Source organism: Elephas maximus, chromosome 11 (assembly GCF_024166365.1).
Source record: "Elephas maximus indicus isolate mEleMax1 chromosome 11, mEleMax1 primary haplotype, whole genome shotgun sequence".
Classification (NCBI taxonomy): Eukaryota; Metazoa; Chordata; class Mammalia; order Proboscidea; family Elephantidae; genus Elephas; species Elephas maximus.
The window spans coordinates 15,842,998-15,864,390 of NC_064829.1; the positions used below are offsets into that span (position 1 = coordinate 15,842,998).

Genomic DNA, 21,393 nt, shown 5'->3' on the forward strand with positions numbered 1-21,393 from the left:
TACGAAATGGTACAGCCATTGTGGAAAACTGTGGTGGTTCCTCAATAAACTAAAAGTAGAACTACCATATGACCCAGCAATTCTACTCCTAGGTGTATACCCGAAAGACTGAAAAGCAGGGACTCAGGCAGAGACTTGTATGCCAGTGTTCATTGCATCACTATCCACAATAGCCAAAAGGTAGAAACAACCTAAATGCCCACTGACAGACAACTGGACAAACAAAATATGGTACATACTACTCAGCCAGCAGGAGAAATGAAGTCTTGATACATGCTACAATATAGATGGAGCTGCAAGATATTATGCAATCACAAAAGGACAACTATTGTATGGCCTCATTTACATGAAAAGACAAATGTATAGAGAACAAAGTTTATTAGTGGTTACCTGGGCGGAGGGGTAGGGGTAAACAGTGATAGAAATACAGCATTTATTAACGGCAGGATTGCACAATTACTGTAATTGCTGTCAACAAACTGTACTCTTGTAAAAAGTTGAATTGGCAAAAGTGGTGTGATAGATACACTTACGATGACAAAAAAAAAAAAAGAGTAGCTACTGAGGTTGCATATGTACAACTAAAAACCTCAAGGTCACAGTTTCGTGAGACTTCCTTGTTAACTGGCCTAATAACATGTCTAGTGCTGCTGTTCTACCTCCTAGTTCAATGTGTGGTGCCTGGGTCTTAAAAGCTGGCAAGCAGCCATCCAAGGCACAAGTGGTCCCTATTCACCTAGAGCAACAGGAGACTGGTTGTCAGGAATCGGAGGAGGAAATGCAATGTGTGGCTAATTGCCTCCATGAACAACTGCCTCCTTTGCCATGAGACGGGAAGAACTGGATGGTGCCGAGCTACCGTTACTGAACATTTTGATCAAAGTTTCTACAGAAGAATCCTGATCAAAGGAGGGAAAATACAAAACAGAATTTCAAATTCTCATGAACTCCAGATTTCCTGGAGCCATGAAGTTTGGATGAACCGGTTGCCTGGAGATAATCTCTAAGCCTTAAACCAGAAATACTCCCTGAAGCCTCAACTACTAAAAAACATGTGCCTTGAGCATTATGCTCTTTTAAGAACTATCTATATATGATGGCAATGGTTTTTTTTTGTTTTGTTTTTTTATATGGGACTGAAGTGACAACAGCAACTTTAAAGAGTAGATAGGAGGAACCTCAGGGGACAGTGAATTTATGTTAATAGGGGAAGAATGACTCAGAAAAGAAGGTTGGGAATGGCTGCACAACTCAATGTAATCAATGTAAATGGAACATGTAGAAACTGTTGAATTGGTTTTACTGTGTACATACATTCTCAGCAACAAAATAAAATTAATTAAAAAAAAATCAGGAACAAATATGCAGGCATTTATTTATATTGAAACACTACCAGAAATAAAATAAAAACCTATTCTTCCAAAGTTAAAGGCACTCAAAAGACAAGTTGGCAATGGAGTAACGAGTGGTGCTTCGTCATGCTATTGTTAAATGTCTCCATCTGTTGTTTCTCCCAATAAGCTCCACTCTTCTCACACTTCTTTTTGTTTCCTCCTCCTTTTTAAAAGGAGCTAACATGATATGACCATGGCTCATACACTCATTTTATAAAACAGGATGTGACAAAAATTTCAAACAGAAAAGTTTTAAGGAAAAGTGCCGATAAGCAAGGAGCAACAGACGGCTGACGTACAGGACGTGAAACAAGAGAAGTGCTTATCTTTGATCATCAAATAACAAATACAAGCTGAGAATGAGATTTAGAGATGCGCTAAGCTTTAAAAAAAATAAATATCTTCCAGGATAAAAAAGTCACACAAACTGACCTACATTGTCAATATTAAAGTGACAACCAAGTATGTCTCCACTGGTTTCTTAAAACCCACTGTTTGTCTTTCTTAATCGTAAATTGCAGAGTTCAGGGGCAGCTGCTTAGCACAGCACTGTTGCTTGAGAGAGAGGTGTATTTCACTGCCACATCTAATTCCCCAGGTTGTCTTAAAGGCGTGAAACCATTCAACAGTCTTGCCTTGGGATACGGCCATAGACAAGGAATTTACGGAGTCAAGGGATGTCCTATTTTTCTATTAATACGTTTCAGTGTTTCCTGAGTGTGCCCCAAGGAACACTGTACTCAAGAGCTGCTCTGCGAAGGCCCACATTGATGCCAGACTCTACCTGGGCACTCTCACATGCCGTTTGCCCTCCCAGAAACTCATGACAAACCACAGCTCCAAAACTGCTCCAGGGCAGAAACAGTCTGTTTAACTCTGTTTATTTAAATCTGTGTTTTCCACCCGGTCACTAATGCCTCTTAATAGCCCTTGGATTTGTGGAACACACTTTGGAAAACTCTCACTATTGAGTCCTACATCACTGTCAAATGCATGTGGGCCTGCTCGGCCTCAGCTGTAGCTTTGTGTTATTTTTAGTAAAATAAATGGGTTGAAGGCAAATACAACAAAGAGACCGGGAGTGTGTGTGGGGAACAGAAGTGGAAGCTACGTTGGAAGAGATGGGTAAGATCATGTCATTCCTATTCTCTCAATTCCTCATTTACCAGGGAAGATGACAGGCTGCTAAAGGGTCAGTCTCTCCTCAGCCTTCCCCCAAAGTATACGCTCCTTTCTCACCTACTGCACAAAAACTTGGGGTAGGAACCAGCTGGATTCCACTGCTAACCTTCTCCCAGAGCCCTTCGACATATCTAAGAGAACTTGTTTTAACAAGGTGGCTCTAGTGAACCAACAAGACAGCCCTGGGTTACTTCATCCTCATGTTCACTGTTGTCCTGCCTGCCTCCCCCACTCACCCAGCCCCTTCATCTGGAAGCAAGGAGGTGGAGGAGGTTTCTCTTTTCCCAGCACCTATGTTTTTTGTTATTACAGATCACCCCTTTCCTTCCCCCTCACTGGATTCAGAACATTGCAAAACAGGGAGACAGGCAGCACGTGAGACTCCAGCACTGAGTGTGTTCCTGGTTAGGTACCCAGAGAAACCCACCACTGGTTCCTTTGCGGCCAGGGAGTCGGAAACTTGTAGGGGCAGGAGAAAAAAACAAACAAACCAAACCCATCGCCACAGAGTCGATTCCAGCTCACACCAATCCTACAGGACAGAGTAGAACTGTCCCATTGGGTTTCCAAGGAGCCGAGTTGGATTCAAACTGCTGACCTTTTGGTTAGCAGCTGAGCTCTTAACCACTGTGCCACCAGGGTTCCAGGAACACGGCTAAGAACAGGAAAGCAGAGCCAAAGCCGAAAACATTCTTTCCACAGGCATAATAAAGCAGGGGGTGGATGTAAAAGGAAAATACTATTCAACTGGCAGGAAGTCAATGAGGCCTAATGAGAGGAAGCAGAGATCATAGCCCAGGTTCCCTGGAGAAAGATGGTAGCCTGAGCTTCCCCAGGCTGCAGAGCTAACAGAGGGGCTGGTACTAAGTAGCAGCATTTAGAACAAACCTTAATTAAGGAATTAAATACATGATAATCACCAAATACTTGACAATTGATGTGTTAATGAACAGCAATTAACCTGCAATTAGCTATATTCCATGCAGGTTACATTTGTGATCTGTTCCTGTAGGACCCAAAGCAAAAAAAACCAAACCCAGCACCGTCGAGTCAATTCCGATTCGCGGTCCTATAGGACAGAGTAGAACTGCCCCACAGAGTTTCAAAGAAGTGCCTGGCAGATTCAAACCGCCGAGCTCTTGGTTGGCAGCCGTAGTACTTAACCACTACACCACCAGGGTTTCCCAGTAGGACCCAGTCTGCCATAAATACTAAAAACCGGCTACATATAACAGCTACTTGACGAGAACACTTTTACTCTCCTAAGAAACATTTCTAAACTCTGGAAATACCTGATAAAGACAAGGCTAGGGGAAGACTAGGAAAACAAGACATGCCCAAGAAAACCTACTATGTTTATTAAAAGGACACAGGGCAGCTATGTCTGTATTTTTTGAAAACCTCCCCAAATCCAACAACTACAAAGCTCACGTTCTGACCAAGACAAAAAGTGGTTAGTATTTTTCAGCCAAAACAGAGTGAGAAATGGACATTTCTTTAGGAAAGCACGGAGGTGAAGCGAAAGGAGAGATGGAAAGAGCCCAACAGCTGTTCCCAGAGCACAGACTCCCCAGGATGTAGTCAGAAGAGTCCAGGGAAGGCTGAATACCATGAACCCTCAGGGAACCTCACACACACACACGCACGCACGCACGCACGCATGCACACACACACACACAGGTTTGTACATTACTGGACCCAGAACCTCCTGATGTAAAGAAGCTTGGTTCACTTCATTTAGTCCAGTGTTTCACAAAAGGATTTGTTCCTGGAAACCCTTTTTTTATTTCACACCTTCTGAAAGTCCATTAAGCACATTTAAGGAGAGACTCAAAAAAAAAAATTTTTTTTTTGTTTGTGGTAGGGAGAAAGCAATCAACTATTAACTGTTTTTTTTTTTTAATTTTATTTTGTTGTTGTTGAGAATATACCGTATTTTATACAACTAAGCTGCATCCTTTATGTTTGTTTGCCAACCACGCCCTCCCCTCCACCATGAGGTATTTTCATAAGCACCACCATGCCAACTTTTTTACATGTTGCTATTAAAAAAAAAAAAAAATAGCGGGGGGCAGTTCGCAAACAAATGTAGAAGGCGTGTGTTATCTGCATAAAAATACAGTACACAGCAACACATACACCAATTCCACAGTTTCTACATGTACAATTCAGTGGCACTTGTCCATTCTTCAAGTTGTGCAACCATTCTCACCTCCTCTTCTGACTTTTTCCTCCCTCATTAACATGAGCTCACTGCCACCTAAGCTTCCTATCTAATCTATCAAGTTGCTGTTGTCACTTTGATCCAATATAGATAGTTCTTAAAAGACCTTAGTGCTCAAGGCAGACAATTTTTACTAATCTAAACTATTGTCTGGTCTGGTCTTAAGAAGACTTCAGGGGATATTTTTGGTTAAAGTTTCAAAGATTATCACAGGGCAATGCTTTCAGGGGTTCATCCAGCCCTCACAGCTCCAGAAAGCCTAGAGTCCATGAGAATTTGAAATTCTGTTCTGTGTTTTTCCTCCTTTGATCAGGATTCATCTGTAGAACCTTTGATCATAATGTTCAGTAATAGTAGCTGGGCACCATCCAGTTCTTATGGTCTCATGGCAAAGGAGACAGTTGTTCATGGAGGCAATTAGCCACATCATTGTATATCCTCCTCCTGTTCCTGACTCTCCTTCTTCCTCTGTTGCTCCAGGTGAATACAGACCAGTTGTCATTGTTCTGCCTCCTAGTTTGATACATAGTACCTGGGGTTTTAACTGTTTATTTTTTACTGCCTCCCACAAATCTTAATCTCAATAAATTACCACCATTTATTTTTTATAGAGAGCCTAGTATTTCCCGAGTGTGCTTTTCCTTTCATGTTCACACCCTAAACAGTTGTTGTATTTAGCCTCATAATAAACCGAGGCTCAAAATGTTTAAATCAGTTCCCCAAATCTTGTAAGTAAACAGGGCTGATACTCAAATCCAATTGCCTGACCTAAAGTGCATATTCTTTTACTATCTATGATGCTACCCATTTTCAAGAAATATTATAACATGAAATTCTTTTGAAAGTTACTTCATCTATCTTTACTTAATAATGTGAAAAGTATATAGAACTAAAGTACTACATGAATATAAAGTATTTTATATACTAATGTTTCAATTATTCATGAAGTTTACGTTATTTTCTTAAGTCTCTATATCTTGCAGCCTAGGAGGATAAATGATACTGCAGAGGTGACGTCTGGGGAAGACGACTCCCTGTATGCTAAGAGACGGCCTCCTAAGGGCACCTCACCTTTAGATACCCATGTTCTATTATCTGGTGCTTAGCTTTCCGGCCCAGAAACAGACTTAACAAAACCCAGTCATTGTAGAATCAATTCCGACTCATGGCAACCCCCATGTGTTGCAGAGTAGAACTATGCTCCACATGGCTTTGGATGGTTGATTTTTTTGGAAGCAGATAGCCAGGCCTTTCTTTCAAGGTACCTCTGAATGGACTCAAACCATCAACCTTTTGGTTAGCAGCTGAACACTTAAACATCTGTACTACCCAGGGATGTCAGAACAGCCTTCCCCATATGCTAAGACTGCATCACATGGAGCTGACTTTTATGAATCATGTTCACAAGACGGTCCACATACTTATGCACACATAACATCAGAAAAATACTTTTATATTTTGCAATTAGAAATATAATAGTCCTCAGGCCAGTGGCAAACTCCCGATGGAGAAATCTATGTGGGAAATTAAATCAAAGGCAGATGGCCCATCGCATGGTTCACGTTTTTAAGAGCATCAGGATACCAGGCCATCTCCTCAGGGAGTGTGTGCTGGCCCTGCAGGCTGGCGTGAGTCGCAGCCCAGACAAGCCCTCCCATGGTCAGTGCTGCTGGCTGAATGCTCACTACATGTTTTTCTGACCATCTCCAGCTACGATGACACCTTGGGCCAGTGGCAGAAATAGGGTTCGGTAGGTGTTTTCCTTCCTTTTCCTGTTTAATACAGCTGGTTGGGCTACAATCAAACTCTGCTCGTCCTTCTCATCCTGACTGGGCCACACCGTCCCGGTCTCCAAGGGTGATTTTAAGGCCGATGGCTCAGCTTTTGTGAGTTCCCTGCTGGCATCTCTCTAGCATCATCTACAGTGTACAGTCTGCCTAACAGCTTACGTTACTATCAGGGTAATGATTCCACTACATGAAGAGGAAGTAAGAGAAAGCCCACCTTAGGTGTGCCTTAGAAACATCAAGGGCTCGTGCTTGCCTGTGGTGCTTGGTTATTAAAAGAACAAGTACGTGTTACCACACCCTTTACAGACATTGATCACCAGGTCCTTAAACATCTAGCAACACCGCATTAAAGAATCTCTATAAATCTACCTTTAAATTCCAAGTAAGAAGCTGTTTCTAATGAATCACCCAGTGAAACAATAAACCCAGAAGTGAACCAAAAAAGCTATAATGAGAATTAAGTTCCAATTTAATTGGTAAATCATGCCCTACTCCGTAATGTGAAAGAGTTCACAGTGGCGAGTGGGGGGTGAGGTGGCGAGGATTGGATCCTGACAATTGGGAATGCAAAATGGGAGATTAACAGAAAGCAAGAATTGATAGGACTTAAGAATGGCCTGACTTCAATGTAATTCCATAATTCCTTGTTAAACCCTGGTCTCGTAAGGTGGTTATAAATTAAATTATTCCTAATCTGTAGCAGATATGTAAAAGGTGAAATAAAAATTCTTTATCTGGATTGTTGCCGGTGTCAAAACTACACCAATGCACTGCAGCTCTGGAGGCTGTAAAGGGTCCCAGAGGAGAGCAGACTCCTAGAGTTTTGGGATGGACACTTCTAAGGCCAAAGAGAAGAGAACCAGGGTACAGACGAGCAGGATGCACCTTCTGATTTCGTCTAGAAGGGCACCCTACTGGCCTCAGCCAGCAGACACCTGGAGGCCAAGGAAGTGCCTTCAGCACTTTCTGGCGGTGGGGGGGCGGACAGTCAGTCACTACAGATCCTGCCTCCCCCAAAAGAGGCTGCTTAATGACGCTCCGTCTCTAAGCCTAGTCCACCACACAAAAACCTTCTAAAGTCTTGCCTGGCCAGACCTCCTTCCCCTACTAGCTTTTTAATCCTGTGAAAGACAAACCTGGACCCCAAAGGCCATATTTTTTAATTATACCACTGATTGGTTACCAATACATTTATATAAAAAGAAGGTTATTCATTAAATAAGCTATTGTATCTCTGGAGGAAAAACCAGTTTTTACTCTTTTTATTTTATAAATAGTATATGTACACTGGAGAAAATTTGGAAAATGTCAGATGGCAGAAAGAAAAAAATTCAAATCACCTGTTATCCCACTAACTAGGGAGATACCCTATTTTATATATCTAGTTCATAATATATTTTAGCTTTTATTTTACATATTTTTTTTTGTTTTTTATATATGTATCTAAATATATATCATACATACTTATAAAAACCTGTAAGACCAAATTCATTACTGTCAAGTCTATTCCAACTCATAGGGACCCCTATAGGGCAGAGTAGAACTGCCCCATAGAGTTTCCAAGGAGCACCTGGTGAATTCGAACCGCCCACCTTTTGGTTAGCAGCTGTAGCACTTAACCACTATGCCACCAGGGTTTCCAGCCATATATATATATATATATATATATATATATATATATATATATATATATATATATAGTATATATATATCACACATATATGCTTTAGTAAGTGAAATTTAATACTTTGCTTTCTATGTCTTTTTCAGACTTTAAAAGCAGAAGATTAAATACACCATTAAATGGTCTTCCATAACATTATTTTAATGGCTGCAAAATGAAGCTTCATATTAAGGTAGCATAAATTAACTTAACCTTTATCACTGGACATAATATTGCTTTAAATGTTCCTTATTATAAATAAACTTCCATGAATATTTTGTAATTAATCATTGGCAATCACCCTTGTTATTTCCTTCTGAAAAATTCCTAATAATAGACTGAATGGGCAGCTCCCTGTCCGGAGGCGAGATGAGAAGGCGGAAAGGGATAGGAGCTGGCTGAATGGACACAGGAAATCTGGGGATTGCAACGAGGGTCACATGAAAATGTGTGTACAAATTTCTGTATGAGAAACTAGCCTGAGCTGTAAACTTTCACCTAAAGCACAATTAAAAAAAAAAAAAATTCCTAACAGTAGATTGCTAAATTTAGACATACCAAAACTTTTAATGCTTTTGAAACACTACCAACGTATACCCTACATTTTAACGATTTACATATGTACCAACAGGACTTTCACTAGTCTTCATTTCCATCTAAGAAGCATTTATTTATCTCTTATTACATACCAGAAATGACTACAGATACAAAGGCTACAAAGGTAAACTGAGTAAGAAATTTAGAGTTTGCTTATTCCCATTATAAAGCCCAGTAGTGGAGGACTTAGGGTTGATGATCTTCCCTAACAAACCTCAGAGCTCAGAGTGGATCTGAGCTGCCACACCCATTCTGAAAAGACTCAGCTTCCCCTCCTGTGAGTCTAGCTGAGAACCTCAAACACAAATGGGAAATGATCCCAGACACACGTTCACATTTCCTGAGTGAGTCAAAGGAGTCGGGAGGAGAAAAGCAAACTATCTGAAACCTCCTAATGCATTCTTTTAGCCTGAAATTGAGTATTCCTAACATCAAGCTATTTTTAAAAGATGCTATGGATAAAAGGAAAAAAAGAGACCCAAATGCCCATTGTCACTAATTTCCTCACCTTTGATCCCAAGTCAGGATGCTCTTGTGGTATAGGTATTCAGTGGAATGGGTGGGACATCAAGAATTACTTTTCTATCACTTCTCAACTACTACGGCGCCTCCATCCTTCGGTTACTTTCAATGGGAACTTTCAGTGGGCCATTTGGGCCACAGGAGATCACTCAAAGGGCAGGGCTCAGTCTACAAAGGGTGCTTTCTCCCATCTGCTCACCATGGTGGGACTCGGGACCTGCACCTCACTACCTGACCTCCACAAGGACTCACTTCTTAGTGACTTACTCACTCCTGACACCCACCCACAGAAGAAAGGGATTCCTCTTTTCAGCTCAAGGGCCATGTCTCCCTGGGCCAGATATGGCTTCCTTAACATAAGGAGCAAAATACCCTTGGAGATAGCATTTACTGTCCAGTTGCAAGTCACTGCTTTTATTTTCTTAAAACAATATATACCAGACATAAATACACTTGAATTCTGTCTTTTCCTCATTTCTCACAGTGAGTTAACAACAACCAAAGCCTCAAGACACTGCTTATCAAATAACATAGGCTTTAATTTTTTTTTTACTGTACATGTTATAAAAAATACAAACATTACTTATACATTCTCTTAATTATACTAACATAAAAACAATTTACATTTTTAGAAACAAAGGCTGTATCAAAACATGAAAATAAAGAGCATACCTGATAAAAGTTAGGCCAAAACGTACTAATTGCCAGCTCCGCCCTGTTCCACGTACGTGTGGGGTCTCCAGATATATTCCAGATGGGATTCCCCAAAGGCCCGTTATTGACCTTAACGTAGACGTTGAGTAACCCAGGAGCAGAATTACTCTTGCTGGATACAAAATAGTGAAAGTCAATGCAGTGGGTGTCGTTTTCTTTAAGCTGAGGTAAAAGGAGATGGGCTCTCTGCCCCTCTGGTCTCCCAGATGTGTTCACCAACATGAACAAGCCTGTGGAAACAAATCAAAGGGGAATCCCAATTGTAAACACCACTTGCTGTCATGTGGGCACTGCAGTTCCACATACTGTACTTAAGCTTTAAAATTTCCACCCCCTTCTCCTTTTTCACACCTTACCCCTCCACCAACCACCCCTAATGTGCTCTCTCTCAAAAGAGCCAGTAAAGGTGGGGCCAAGATGGCGGAGTAGTCAGATGCTACCGGTGATCCCTCTTACAACAAAGACCAGGAAAAAAAAAGTGAAACGATTATACTCATGACAAGCTAGGATCCCTGAACATCAAAGGCAATGTAAGAAAATGGACTGAGTGGCAAGGGGAGGAGAGATGGTTCAGAAGCGGAGAGGAGTTGCCAGAACTGAATTGCCAGGAAGCCTCAGGCAACATTCCCGGGAGTGGCAGCAGCAGGCTGGTGGTGGCATTCAGCCTCAGTTTCCTCATGGAGAAACAGCCAGCTGCACAGCCTACTCACATCTCTGGAACCAAAAAAGAACGGCACTCTTGGCAAAAGCTAAGTACTTGCGTATATTTTACCATGCCCCCCAGTGCCCAAGCTGGCTTCAGTAGCTGTTGATTTCCCTAGGCCTTAGATAGGCCCTGCTGAGCATCCTGAGACTTTCTCCCAGGCATAAAGAAGGAATTAATTCAAAGTTCAGGGAAAAGATAATCTGCCAGTTCCACTAACCTGGGGAGCTCAGGACAGAAGCGGCTCCTGTCCAGGCATAAATGGCCCATAGACTTTGAATAGCTGTTCCTCCCTGCATGAACCTGTGTGGGCCTATTTCAGGAGAATAGGCCTTTGCTGGCACACTGCAACTGTTTCAGCTGTGCAGTGGAGAGGCGGGTGCTTGATGTTTGACACCGCTTTGCCTATTAAATAGGGTCCGCACCTACCCACATCAGGGGCATAAGGACTAGTGGCTAAACTTGGGTTATCCAGCCACCTGTGACAGGGGTCCAAGATTAACTGGTATCTCCCAGTCCTTACAACCAAAAGCACTGACTGCCCATGGTCCCTCTGAAGAACCCACCCACCTGTGAACTCTAGGGAACAGGAACACATTTTCTTCACAGAGAATCGGCAGACGGCTGTAACCCCCTGCCTTGTTCAGAGTGTGACCCCCTATGGCAACAAGACAGTGGTGCCTACACCAATCACCCCTGCCCCTCTAACACTGTAGAACAGACCCTGTACCACACACTTGATGACCAACTACCTGGACAGCTAAGCTGCATCCATACAAGGAAAGTGAATGGATCTCTAGGCTGACATATCTGATAACAGCTCTAGCCACCTGGTGATAGGACGTTAGACCTTCGAATGCAAAAATAATCAAGCTACCTCACTCAAGCAACCTATGTGGGCATATCAAAACAAAGCAAACAAGAAGCTAGGATAAACAGTAAGCAAAAATAAAATAAACTAATAACTTATAGATGGCTCAGAGACAACAGTCAATATCAACTCACATAAAAAAGCAGACCATGATCGCTTCAACAAGTTCTCAAAACAAAGAATCAAGGGATCTTCTGGATGAAGGTGATTTCCTAGAATTACTGGATTCAGAATACAAAAGATTAATACACAGAACTCTTCAAGACTTCAGGAAGGAGAACAGGAAGGAGATCAGGCAATGCACAGAAGAAGCGAAGGAACACACGGATAAAGCAATTGAATAATTTTAAAAGGTTATTCAAGAACATGATGAAAAATTTAATAAGCTGCAAGAATTCATACAGAGACAGCAATCAGAAATTCATAAGATTAACAATAAAATAACAAAATTGCACAACTCAATAGAAAATGAAAAGACTTGAGCAAGTGGAAGGCAGAATTGGTGAGATTGAAGATAAAGCACTTGACATCAATACCTTTGAAGAAAAATCATATAAAAGAATTTTAAAAAATGAAGAAACCATAAGAATCATGTGGGACTCTATCAAGAGAAATTACCTATGAGTGATTGGAGTACCAGTATAGGGAGGGATAACAGAAAATACAGAGAGAGCTGTTCAAGATTTGTTGGCAAAAAACTTCCCTGATATAATGAAAAATGAGAAGATATCTATCCAAGATGCTCATCAAACTCCCAATAAGGCAGATCTAAAAAGAAACTCACCAAGACATAATCAAACTTTCCAAAACCAAAGACGGAGCATTTCAAGAGCAGCCAGGGATAAACAAAAAGTTACCTAACAAAGGAGAGTCAGTGAGAATAAGCTCAGACTACTCAGCAGAAACCATGCAGGCAAGAAGGCAATGGGATGACACATATAAAGCAATGAAGGAAAAACATTCCCAGACAAGAATCATATATCCAGAAAAACTGTCTCTCAAATATGAAGGTGAAATTAGGACATTTCCAGATAAACAAAAGCTTAGGGAATTTGTAGAAACCAAACCAAAACTATAAGAAATACTAAAGGAAGTTCTCTGGCTAGAACATCAATAATACCAGACATCGACCCAAGACTAGAACACAGGACAGAGCAACCAGATATCAACCCAGATATGGAAATTAAAAAATAAATCAAGATTAAAAAACACTCAAAACAGGGAAATAGCAAAGTCATTATGTAAAAGATGACAACATTAAATCAATAAAGAGGGACTAAGAAATGTAGTCACAGATCTTTCATATGGACAGGAAGGCAAGGCGATATAAAGAAATAAAAGTTAGATTTAAATGTAGAAAAATAAGGGTAAATACTGAGGTAACTACAAAGGAGACTAACAATCCTACACAAGAAAATAAAATACAGGAAAAACATAAGGACTAAGCAAAAACAAAATCAACAATAACAAAAGGAAAAGACAATATATAAAGATAAACTACTCGGCACAAAAAATTAAGTTGGAAAAAGAAACTGTCACCAAAACACAAAAAAAAAGATACCAAAATGACAGCACTAAACTCATACCTATCCATAATTACACTGAATGTAGCTGCACTAAATGCACCAATAAAGAGACAGAGAGTTGCACAAAGAATTAAAAAAAAAAAAAAAAAAGCATAATCCATCTATATGCTGCCTACAAGAGACACACCTTAGGCTTAGAGACACAAACAAACTACAACTCAAAGGATGGAAAAAATACATAAAGCAAACAGCAATCAAAAAAGAGCAGGAATGGCAATATTAATTTCTGACAAAATAGACTTTAAAGTTAAATCCACCACAAAGGATAAGGAAGGACTCTACATAATGATTAAACGGACAATATACCAGGAGGGTATAACCATATTAAATATTTATGCACCCAATGACAGGACCGCAAGATATGTTTAAAAAAAACTCTAACACCATTAAAAAGTGAGATAGACAGCTCCACAATTACACTACGAGACTTCAACACACCACGTCCAGTGGAGGACAGAACATCCAGAAAGAAGCTTAATAAAGACATAGAAGATCTAAATGCCACAATCAACCAACTTGACCTCATAGACATATACAGAACACTCCACCCAACAACAGCTGAGTATATTTTCTTTTCAAACTCACATGGAACATCCTGTAGAATAGACCATATATTAGATCATAAACCAAGCCTTAGCAGAATCCAAAACATTGAAATATTATAAACCATCTTCTCTGACTATAAGGCCAAAAAAGCAGAAATTAATAACAGAAAAAGTAGGGAAAGAAATCAAACACTTGGAAACTGAACAATACCCTGCTCAAAAAAGACTGGGTTATAGAAGACATTAAGGATGGAATAAAGACATTCATAGAATCCAAAAATGAGAACGGAAACACTTCCTATCAGAACTTTTGGGACACAGCTAAAGCAGTACTGAGGTCAACTTATATCACACATATCCAAAAAGACGAAAGGGCCAAAAGCAAAGAATCACCCCTACAACTTGAACAATAACAAAGGGAGCAACAAAAGAAAACCTCAGGCACCAGAAGAAAACAAATAATAAAAATTGCAGCAGAATTAAAAGAAATAGAGAACAGAAAAACAATTGAAAGAGTTAAAAAGACCAAAAGCTGATTCTTTGAAAAAATTAACAAAATTGATAAACCACTGGTGAAACTGACAAAGAAAAACAGGGGAGGAAGCAAATAACCCAAATAAGAAATGAGATGGGCGATATCACAACAGACCCAAATGAAATTAAAAGGATCATAGCAACTTACTACGAAAAATTGTACTCTAACTAATTTGAAAACCTAGAAGAAATGGATAAATTTCCAAAAACACACTACCTACCTAAAATAACACTAAACAGAGGTAGAACACCTAAATAAACCCATAACAAAAGAAGAGATTGGTAATAAAAAAACTCTCAACAACAACCGCAGCAAAAAAAAAAAAACCCTGGCCCAATGGCTTCACTGTAGACTTCTACCAAACGTTCAGAGAAGAGTTGACACCACTACTACTAAAGGTATTTCAGAGCATAGAAAAGGATGGCATACTCCCAAACTCATTCTATGAAGCCAGCATATGCCTGATACCAAAAGCAGGTAAAGACACCACAAAAAAAAAGAAAATTACAGACATATATTCCTCATGAACTTAGATGCAAAAATCCTCAACAAAATTCTAGCCAATAAAATTCAACAACATATTTAAAAAAATAATTCACCATGACCAAGTGGGATTTATACAAGGTATGCAGGGATGCTTCAACATTAGAAAAACGATTAATGTAATCCATCATCTAAATAAAAGACAAGAACCACATGGTCTTATCAATTGATGCAGAAAAGGCATTTGACAAAGTACAACACCCATTCATGATAAAAACTCTCAGCAAAATAGGAATAGAAGGAAAATTCCTCAACATAATAAAGGGCATTTATACCAAGCCAACAACCAACATCATCCTAAATGGAGAGAGTCTGAAAGCATTCTCCTTGAGATGCACAGCTGGACAAGGATGCCCTTTATCACCACTCTTATTCAATATTGTGCTGGAGGTCCTAGCCAGAGGAATTAGGCTAGATAAAGAAATAAAGGGCATCCAGATTGGTAAGCAAAAAGTAAAAGTATCTCTATTTGCAGATGACATGACCTTATACACAGAAAATCCTAAAGAATACACAAAAAACTACTAAAACTAATGGAAGAGTTCAGCAGAGTATCACGATACAAGATAAACATATAAAAATGAGTTGGGTTCCTCTACAGCAACAAAAAGAACATTGAAGAGGAAATCACCAAATCAATACCATTCACAGTAGCCCCCGGGAAGATAAAATACTTAGGAATGAATCTTACCAGAGACGTAAAAGACCTATACAAAGAAAACTACAAGACACTATTGCAAGAAACCAAAAGAGACCTACATAAGTGGAAAAACATACCTTGCTCATGGATAGGAAGACTTAACATTGTAAAAATGTCTCTTCTACCAGAAGTGATCTATTGGTACAATGCAATTCTGATCCAAATTCCAACATTTTTTAATGAGATGGAGAAACAAATCACCAACTTCGTATGGAAGGAAAGAGGCCCCTGGTAAGTAAAGCATTATTGAAAAAGAAAAACAAAGTGGGAGGCCTTATTCTACTTGATTTTAGAACCTATTATACTACCACAATAGTCAAAACAGCCTGGCACTGGTACAACAACAGATACACAGAGCAAAGGAACCGAAATGAGAATCCAGACATAAATCTATCTACCTGTGTGCAGCTGATACTTGATAAAGGCCCAAAATTCGTTAAATGGGGAAAAGACAGTCTCTTTAACAAACGGTGCTGACATAACCGGTTATCCATCTGAGAAAAAATGAAACAAGACCCATACCTCACACCATGCACAAAAATGAACTCAAAATGGATCAAAGACCTAAATATAGAATCCAAAATGATAAAGATCATGGAAGAAAAATAGGGACAACGTTAGGATCCCTAATACGTGGCATAAGCAGTTGACAAATCATTACTAACAGTGCAGAATGAAAACTTGATAACTGGGAGCTCCTAAAAATCAAACACCTATGCTCATTCAAAGAGTTCACCAAAAGAGTAAAAAGATTACCTAAAGACTGGGAAAAAAGTTTTTGGCTATGACACTTCTGATCAATGTCTGATCTCTAGAATCTACATGATACTGCAAAAAGTCAACTACAAAAAGACAAATAACCCAATTAAAAAATAGGCCAACAATATGAATAGGCACTTCACTAAAGAAGACATTCAGGTAGCTAACAGATACATGAGGAAATGCTCACGATCATTAGCTGTGAGAAAAATGCAAATCAAAACGACAATGAGATTCCGTCTCACTCCAACAAGGCTGGCATTAATGCAAAATACACAAAATGATAAGTGTTGGATAGGTTGTGGAGAGACTAGAACACTTGTACACTGCTGGTGGGAATGTAAAATGGTACAACCACTTTGGAAACCGATTTGGCGCTTCCTTAAAAAGCTAGAAATAGAACTACCATACGATCTAGCAATTTCTCCCCTTGGAATGTATCCTAGAGAAATAAGAGCCTTTACACAAACAGATATATGCACACCCATGTTCACTGCAGCACTGTTTACTATAGCAAAAAGATGGAAGCAACCAAGGTGCCCTTCAACAGATGACTGGATAAATAAATTATGGTATATTTCACACAATGGAATACTACACATCGATAAAGAACAATAATGAATCTGTGAAACATTTCGTAACATGGAGGAATCTGGAAGGCATTATGCTGAGTGAAATTAGTCAGTTGCAAAGGACAAATATTGTATGAGACCACCTTATAAGAATTTGAAAAATAGCTTAAACAGAGAAGAAAATATTCTTTGATGATTACGAGAGCAGGGAGGGAGGGAGGGAGAGGAGTTTTCACTAATTAGACAGAAGAGAACTATTTTAGGTAAAGGGAAAGATAGTACATAATAAAGTAGAGGTCAGCACAACTGGACTAAACCAAAAGAAAAGAAGCTTCCTAAATAAACTGAATACTTCAAAGGCCAGCGTGGTACGGGCGGGGGCTTGGGGATGATGGTTTCAGGGGACGTCTAAGTCAATTGGCATAATAAAATCTATTAAGAAAACATTCTGCATCCCACTTTGGAGAATGGCGTCTGGGGTCTTAAACACTAGCAAGCGGCCATCTAAGATGCATCAATAGGTCTCAACCTACCTGGAGCAAAGGAGAATGAAGAACACCAAAGACACAAGGTAATTACGAGCCCAAGAGACAGAAAGGGCCACAGAAATCAGAGACTACATCAGCCTGAGACCAGAAGAACTAGATGGTGCCCAGCTACAGCTGATGACTGTCCTGACAGGGAACACAACAGAGGACCCCAGAGGGAGTAGGAGAGCAGTGGGATGCAGACCCCAAACTCTCATAAAAAGACCATACTTAATGGTCTGACTAAAACTAGAAGGACCCTAGAGGTCATGGTCCCCAGACCTGTTAGCCTAAGACAAGAACCATTCCCAAAGCCAACTCTTCAGATAGGGATTGGACTGGACTATGGGATAGAAAATGATACTGGTGAAGAGTGAGCTTCTTGGATCAAGTAGACCCATGAGACTATGTGGGCAGCTCCTGTCTGGAGTAGAGCTGAGAGGCCAAAGAGGTCCAAAAGCTGGCTAAATGGACACAAAAACAGAGAGTAGAGGGAAGGAGTGTGCTGTCTCATGGGGAGAGCAACTGGGAGTATACAGCAAGGTGCATATAAATTTTTGTGTGAGAGACTGACTTACCTGTGAACTTTCACTTATAGCACAAAAAAAATTATAAAAAAAAGAGCCAGTGAATGGAAAATTCTCTCAATGTTACTACGGTCAGTCTCCTAAATAACAGAAATACAGCATAATATTTGTAGACCTGCACTGTCGAATCTCGTAGCCTCTCTTGACAGTGAGATACCCAGGTAAGCCTGAACTCTGCGTTCCTCCTGAGCAGGTGGACTATTAGCCCCAGCTGAGTATTCCTTTTAACGCTTCCTTCATCACGAGCTGTAACTTTCAACGTGGTCTGTGCATATACATTTGTGTATATATGTTTTAGTATGCACGCATACGTATCTATATACATACGTACACAATACTAAAAAAAGCATAGGGCTTTTTTATCTTGTCTACAAGGCAAGATTTCCTAAGCAGCAAAATGAGAATACCACCTTTCCTGGGAAATTATTGTAAGAGCCAAATAAAGGATATAAATGTAGATACCCTTTGCAAATTAACAGACTATATTGTTAAGGGATCAGTATTGCATGTTTGATTATGCTTACCATCACCAGTGTCCCTAAGTGAGGTGGGCTGAGGTTAATGCCATTTTAGGTAAATGGCAATTGGGTCTCAGAGACACAAGGAAGCAGCTTATCCAGGTTTTAGAACGAATTAGTGGCAAACCCAGAACTTTTAGCCTCTGAATTTCCAGCCCATTACTCATCCTGCCACATTCCAATAACCCCGTGTTTCTTCCCGTGTCATCTGAGCATATATGAAGAAAGCAAACCCCATCACAACAGTGAAGGAAAATTACAGCAGCTGCTTGAAAACAGAGCAGTTTTTCAGGAGATGAATGTTGTATATCTATACATACAAAAGCCAAGCCATAAAGGAAGGGTTATCTACGGAACATATATTCCAATCATAAGGAAGAACTTCAAACGTGATTTAAGAAAGAGCTGGGGGCAGAGAAAGGGAACAGGTGGCAAGAGAATATTTGGGTTAGCTTAACTCTACAAAATATAAAAAGTCTTTGAAACGTGGAGAGTTAACGAACCCTTCACAAATTTAAAGCAGGATATCGGTATTTATGAGTTAGAGATTATACTTTTCTGCTCTTAGTAAAATATAAGCTGATTTTTTTTCCATAGTTCATCATTTAGGACAGAAAAAATCAGTATGTATTCCTACTGATGGGGCTGAGGAACGTCACGACCTGGGAGCCACCTCTGAATCACCAAAAACCTTTAGTATTGTTAAAACTGCAAGAATATTATGTCTTGTTCTGTTTTCATCAATTAAACTTGGCAACCATGGGTGGTATATATAGTAATATGCAAAGTATGGCAAAAATACACGTTTCTTACATCCTGTGAAGTATAGCTTGAATGCCTGAATAAAGCTAAAACAGAAGAGACTGTTTTCACACGTTGCCATGAACTGGAAATTTTTCTACCATGACTGTTCAAGAAATCATGGGCAGTCCTCCTCCGATGCCTGCCCCATCCTGCTCCGTGCCAGCACAAAACATCTGTCAGTCAAATTTTTGAGCCATCTAAACAACTCAAATCTTTTTTATCTTGAGGTTAAGGCGACATCCAGATATAACCCAAGTTACAAATTTTCAAATGATTTTAATTATTATAGTCCTTTCTCATTTTTCCCTGCTTGAGCCAGAATGGCGCAGTGGTTAAGAGCTCAGCTGCCAACCAAAAGGTCAGCAATTCCAATTCACCAGGGGCTCCCTGGAAATCCCATGAAGCAGTGCTACTCTGTCCTATCGGGTCGCTACGAGTCGGAATCACCTCGACAGCAACAAGTTTGGTTTTTTTTTGGTTTCAGAGCCAGAATATACTCTGTTCTGCTACGTCACATGTTTCTATAATGTAGATTAGCTCAAACAGGACTACAGTGACATCAGTCTGACACAGAAGTCCCTTTGGATCGTATGCAATTTTTTGCAGGATGTTTTCAAGTTATCAGGACAAATTTTGCCTCAAATAAAAGGATCACTGAATCAATGCGTGCTGACCTTTAACAAAGCTAAAAACCCTCAGTGTAAGAAGTGGTTAGTAGTAATTTAGCAGTTTTAAGAAGCATCCTCTTTCCACTGGAAATGGAAGAAAAGCCAGCTTCCCTCTCCCGGCCTCCATGTTTAAAAAGAAAAATAAATAAATAACCAGTGAAGGAGGCTGTTATGGACTGAATTGTGTCCCCTAAAAAAAATGTGTCGACTTGGCTAGGCCATGATTCTCAGTATTGTATGACTGTCCTCCATTTTGTGATCTGATATGATTATCCTATCTTTTGTAAATCATAACCTCTATGACGTTAATAAAGCAGGATTAGACGCAGTTATGTTAATGAGGCAGAACTTAATCTACAGGATTAGGTAGTATTTTGAGTTAATCTCTTTGAAGATACAAAAAGAGAGAATTGAGCAGAGAGGAGAGGGACCTCATGCAACCAAGGAAGAAGTGCCGGGAGCAGAGCACATCCTTTGGACCCGGGTCCCTGAGCTGAAAAACTCCTAGCTGGGGGAGCTTAATGACAAGAACCCTCCCCCAGAGCTAAAAGAGAGAAACCCTTCCCCCAGAGCTGGTACCTTGAAATTGGACTGGTAGCCTCCTAGACTGTGAGAGAATAGATTTGTTTGTTAAAGCCATCCACTTGTGGTCTTTCTGTTATAGCAGCACTAGATGACTAAGACAGAGGCAAACCCTGGATCATATTTTAAAGTTGGCAGAAGGTAGTATCTATTAGAAGCGAATAACTCCAAGTACATCCATCGGGAAGGAAGAAGCTCGAGCCCCAGGATACAAGGTCAAGGGTAGTTTCACTGGGATATAAGTGCCAGAGGAGATTTAATGGTGCCAGTATTTTCATTAGGGTTGTTAATGTTTTTGTTGAGTCTCTTGCTATCAAGTTATATAGATTGTGAGTGCTCTAGCCCAACCCATTTTTCTCATAAGCTCTGTTATTTTCAGTGGCAATTTTGTGATATTGGTCTGAGGATTTTCCATAATGTGTGTGGTGTTGGTGAAAACACCTGTCTATTCAGTACTCTCTTCGTCCTTCACTTGTTCTAGCGCCCAGGAAGTGATTCTGTCTGGACTGCCCCCTTGGTCACAGGCAAAAAACTATCCTTCTTCCAGAGAGTACATAAACCCACTGAGCAGCCACTCTAGTTTCAATACATACAATCTCTTGGAAGAAAAGTCTCTCTTTATTGAGCACCTGTTCTCTGTGCCGCCAAGTTGATTCTGACTCATGGCGAGCCCCTGTGTGTCAGAGTAGAACTGTGCTCCATAGGGTTTTCAATGGTTGACTTTTCTGAAATAGATTGCCAGGTCTTTCTTCCAAGGTACCACTCAGTGGACTTGAACCTCCAACTTCTCAGTCAACTGCACCACCC

The 21,393-nt window shown here is 40.1% G+C and overlaps 1 protein-coding gene across 3 annotated transcripts in view; it reads right to left on the minus strand.

Moving 5' to 3' along the window:
* PTPRM (protein tyrosine phosphatase receptor type M) overlaps positions 1–21,393 on the minus strand; it is a 946,104-nt gene that overhangs the window by 583,347 nt on the left and 341,364 nt on the right. For all 3 annotated transcript variants that reach the window (XM_049900161.1, XM_049900160.1, XM_049900159.1), the window contains exon 3: positions 10,045–10,316. In XM_049900161.1, coding sequence (XP_049756118.1) covers positions 10,045–10,316 — 272 coding nt within the window. The remainder of the gene's footprint in view (positions 1–10,044; positions 10,317–21,393) is intronic.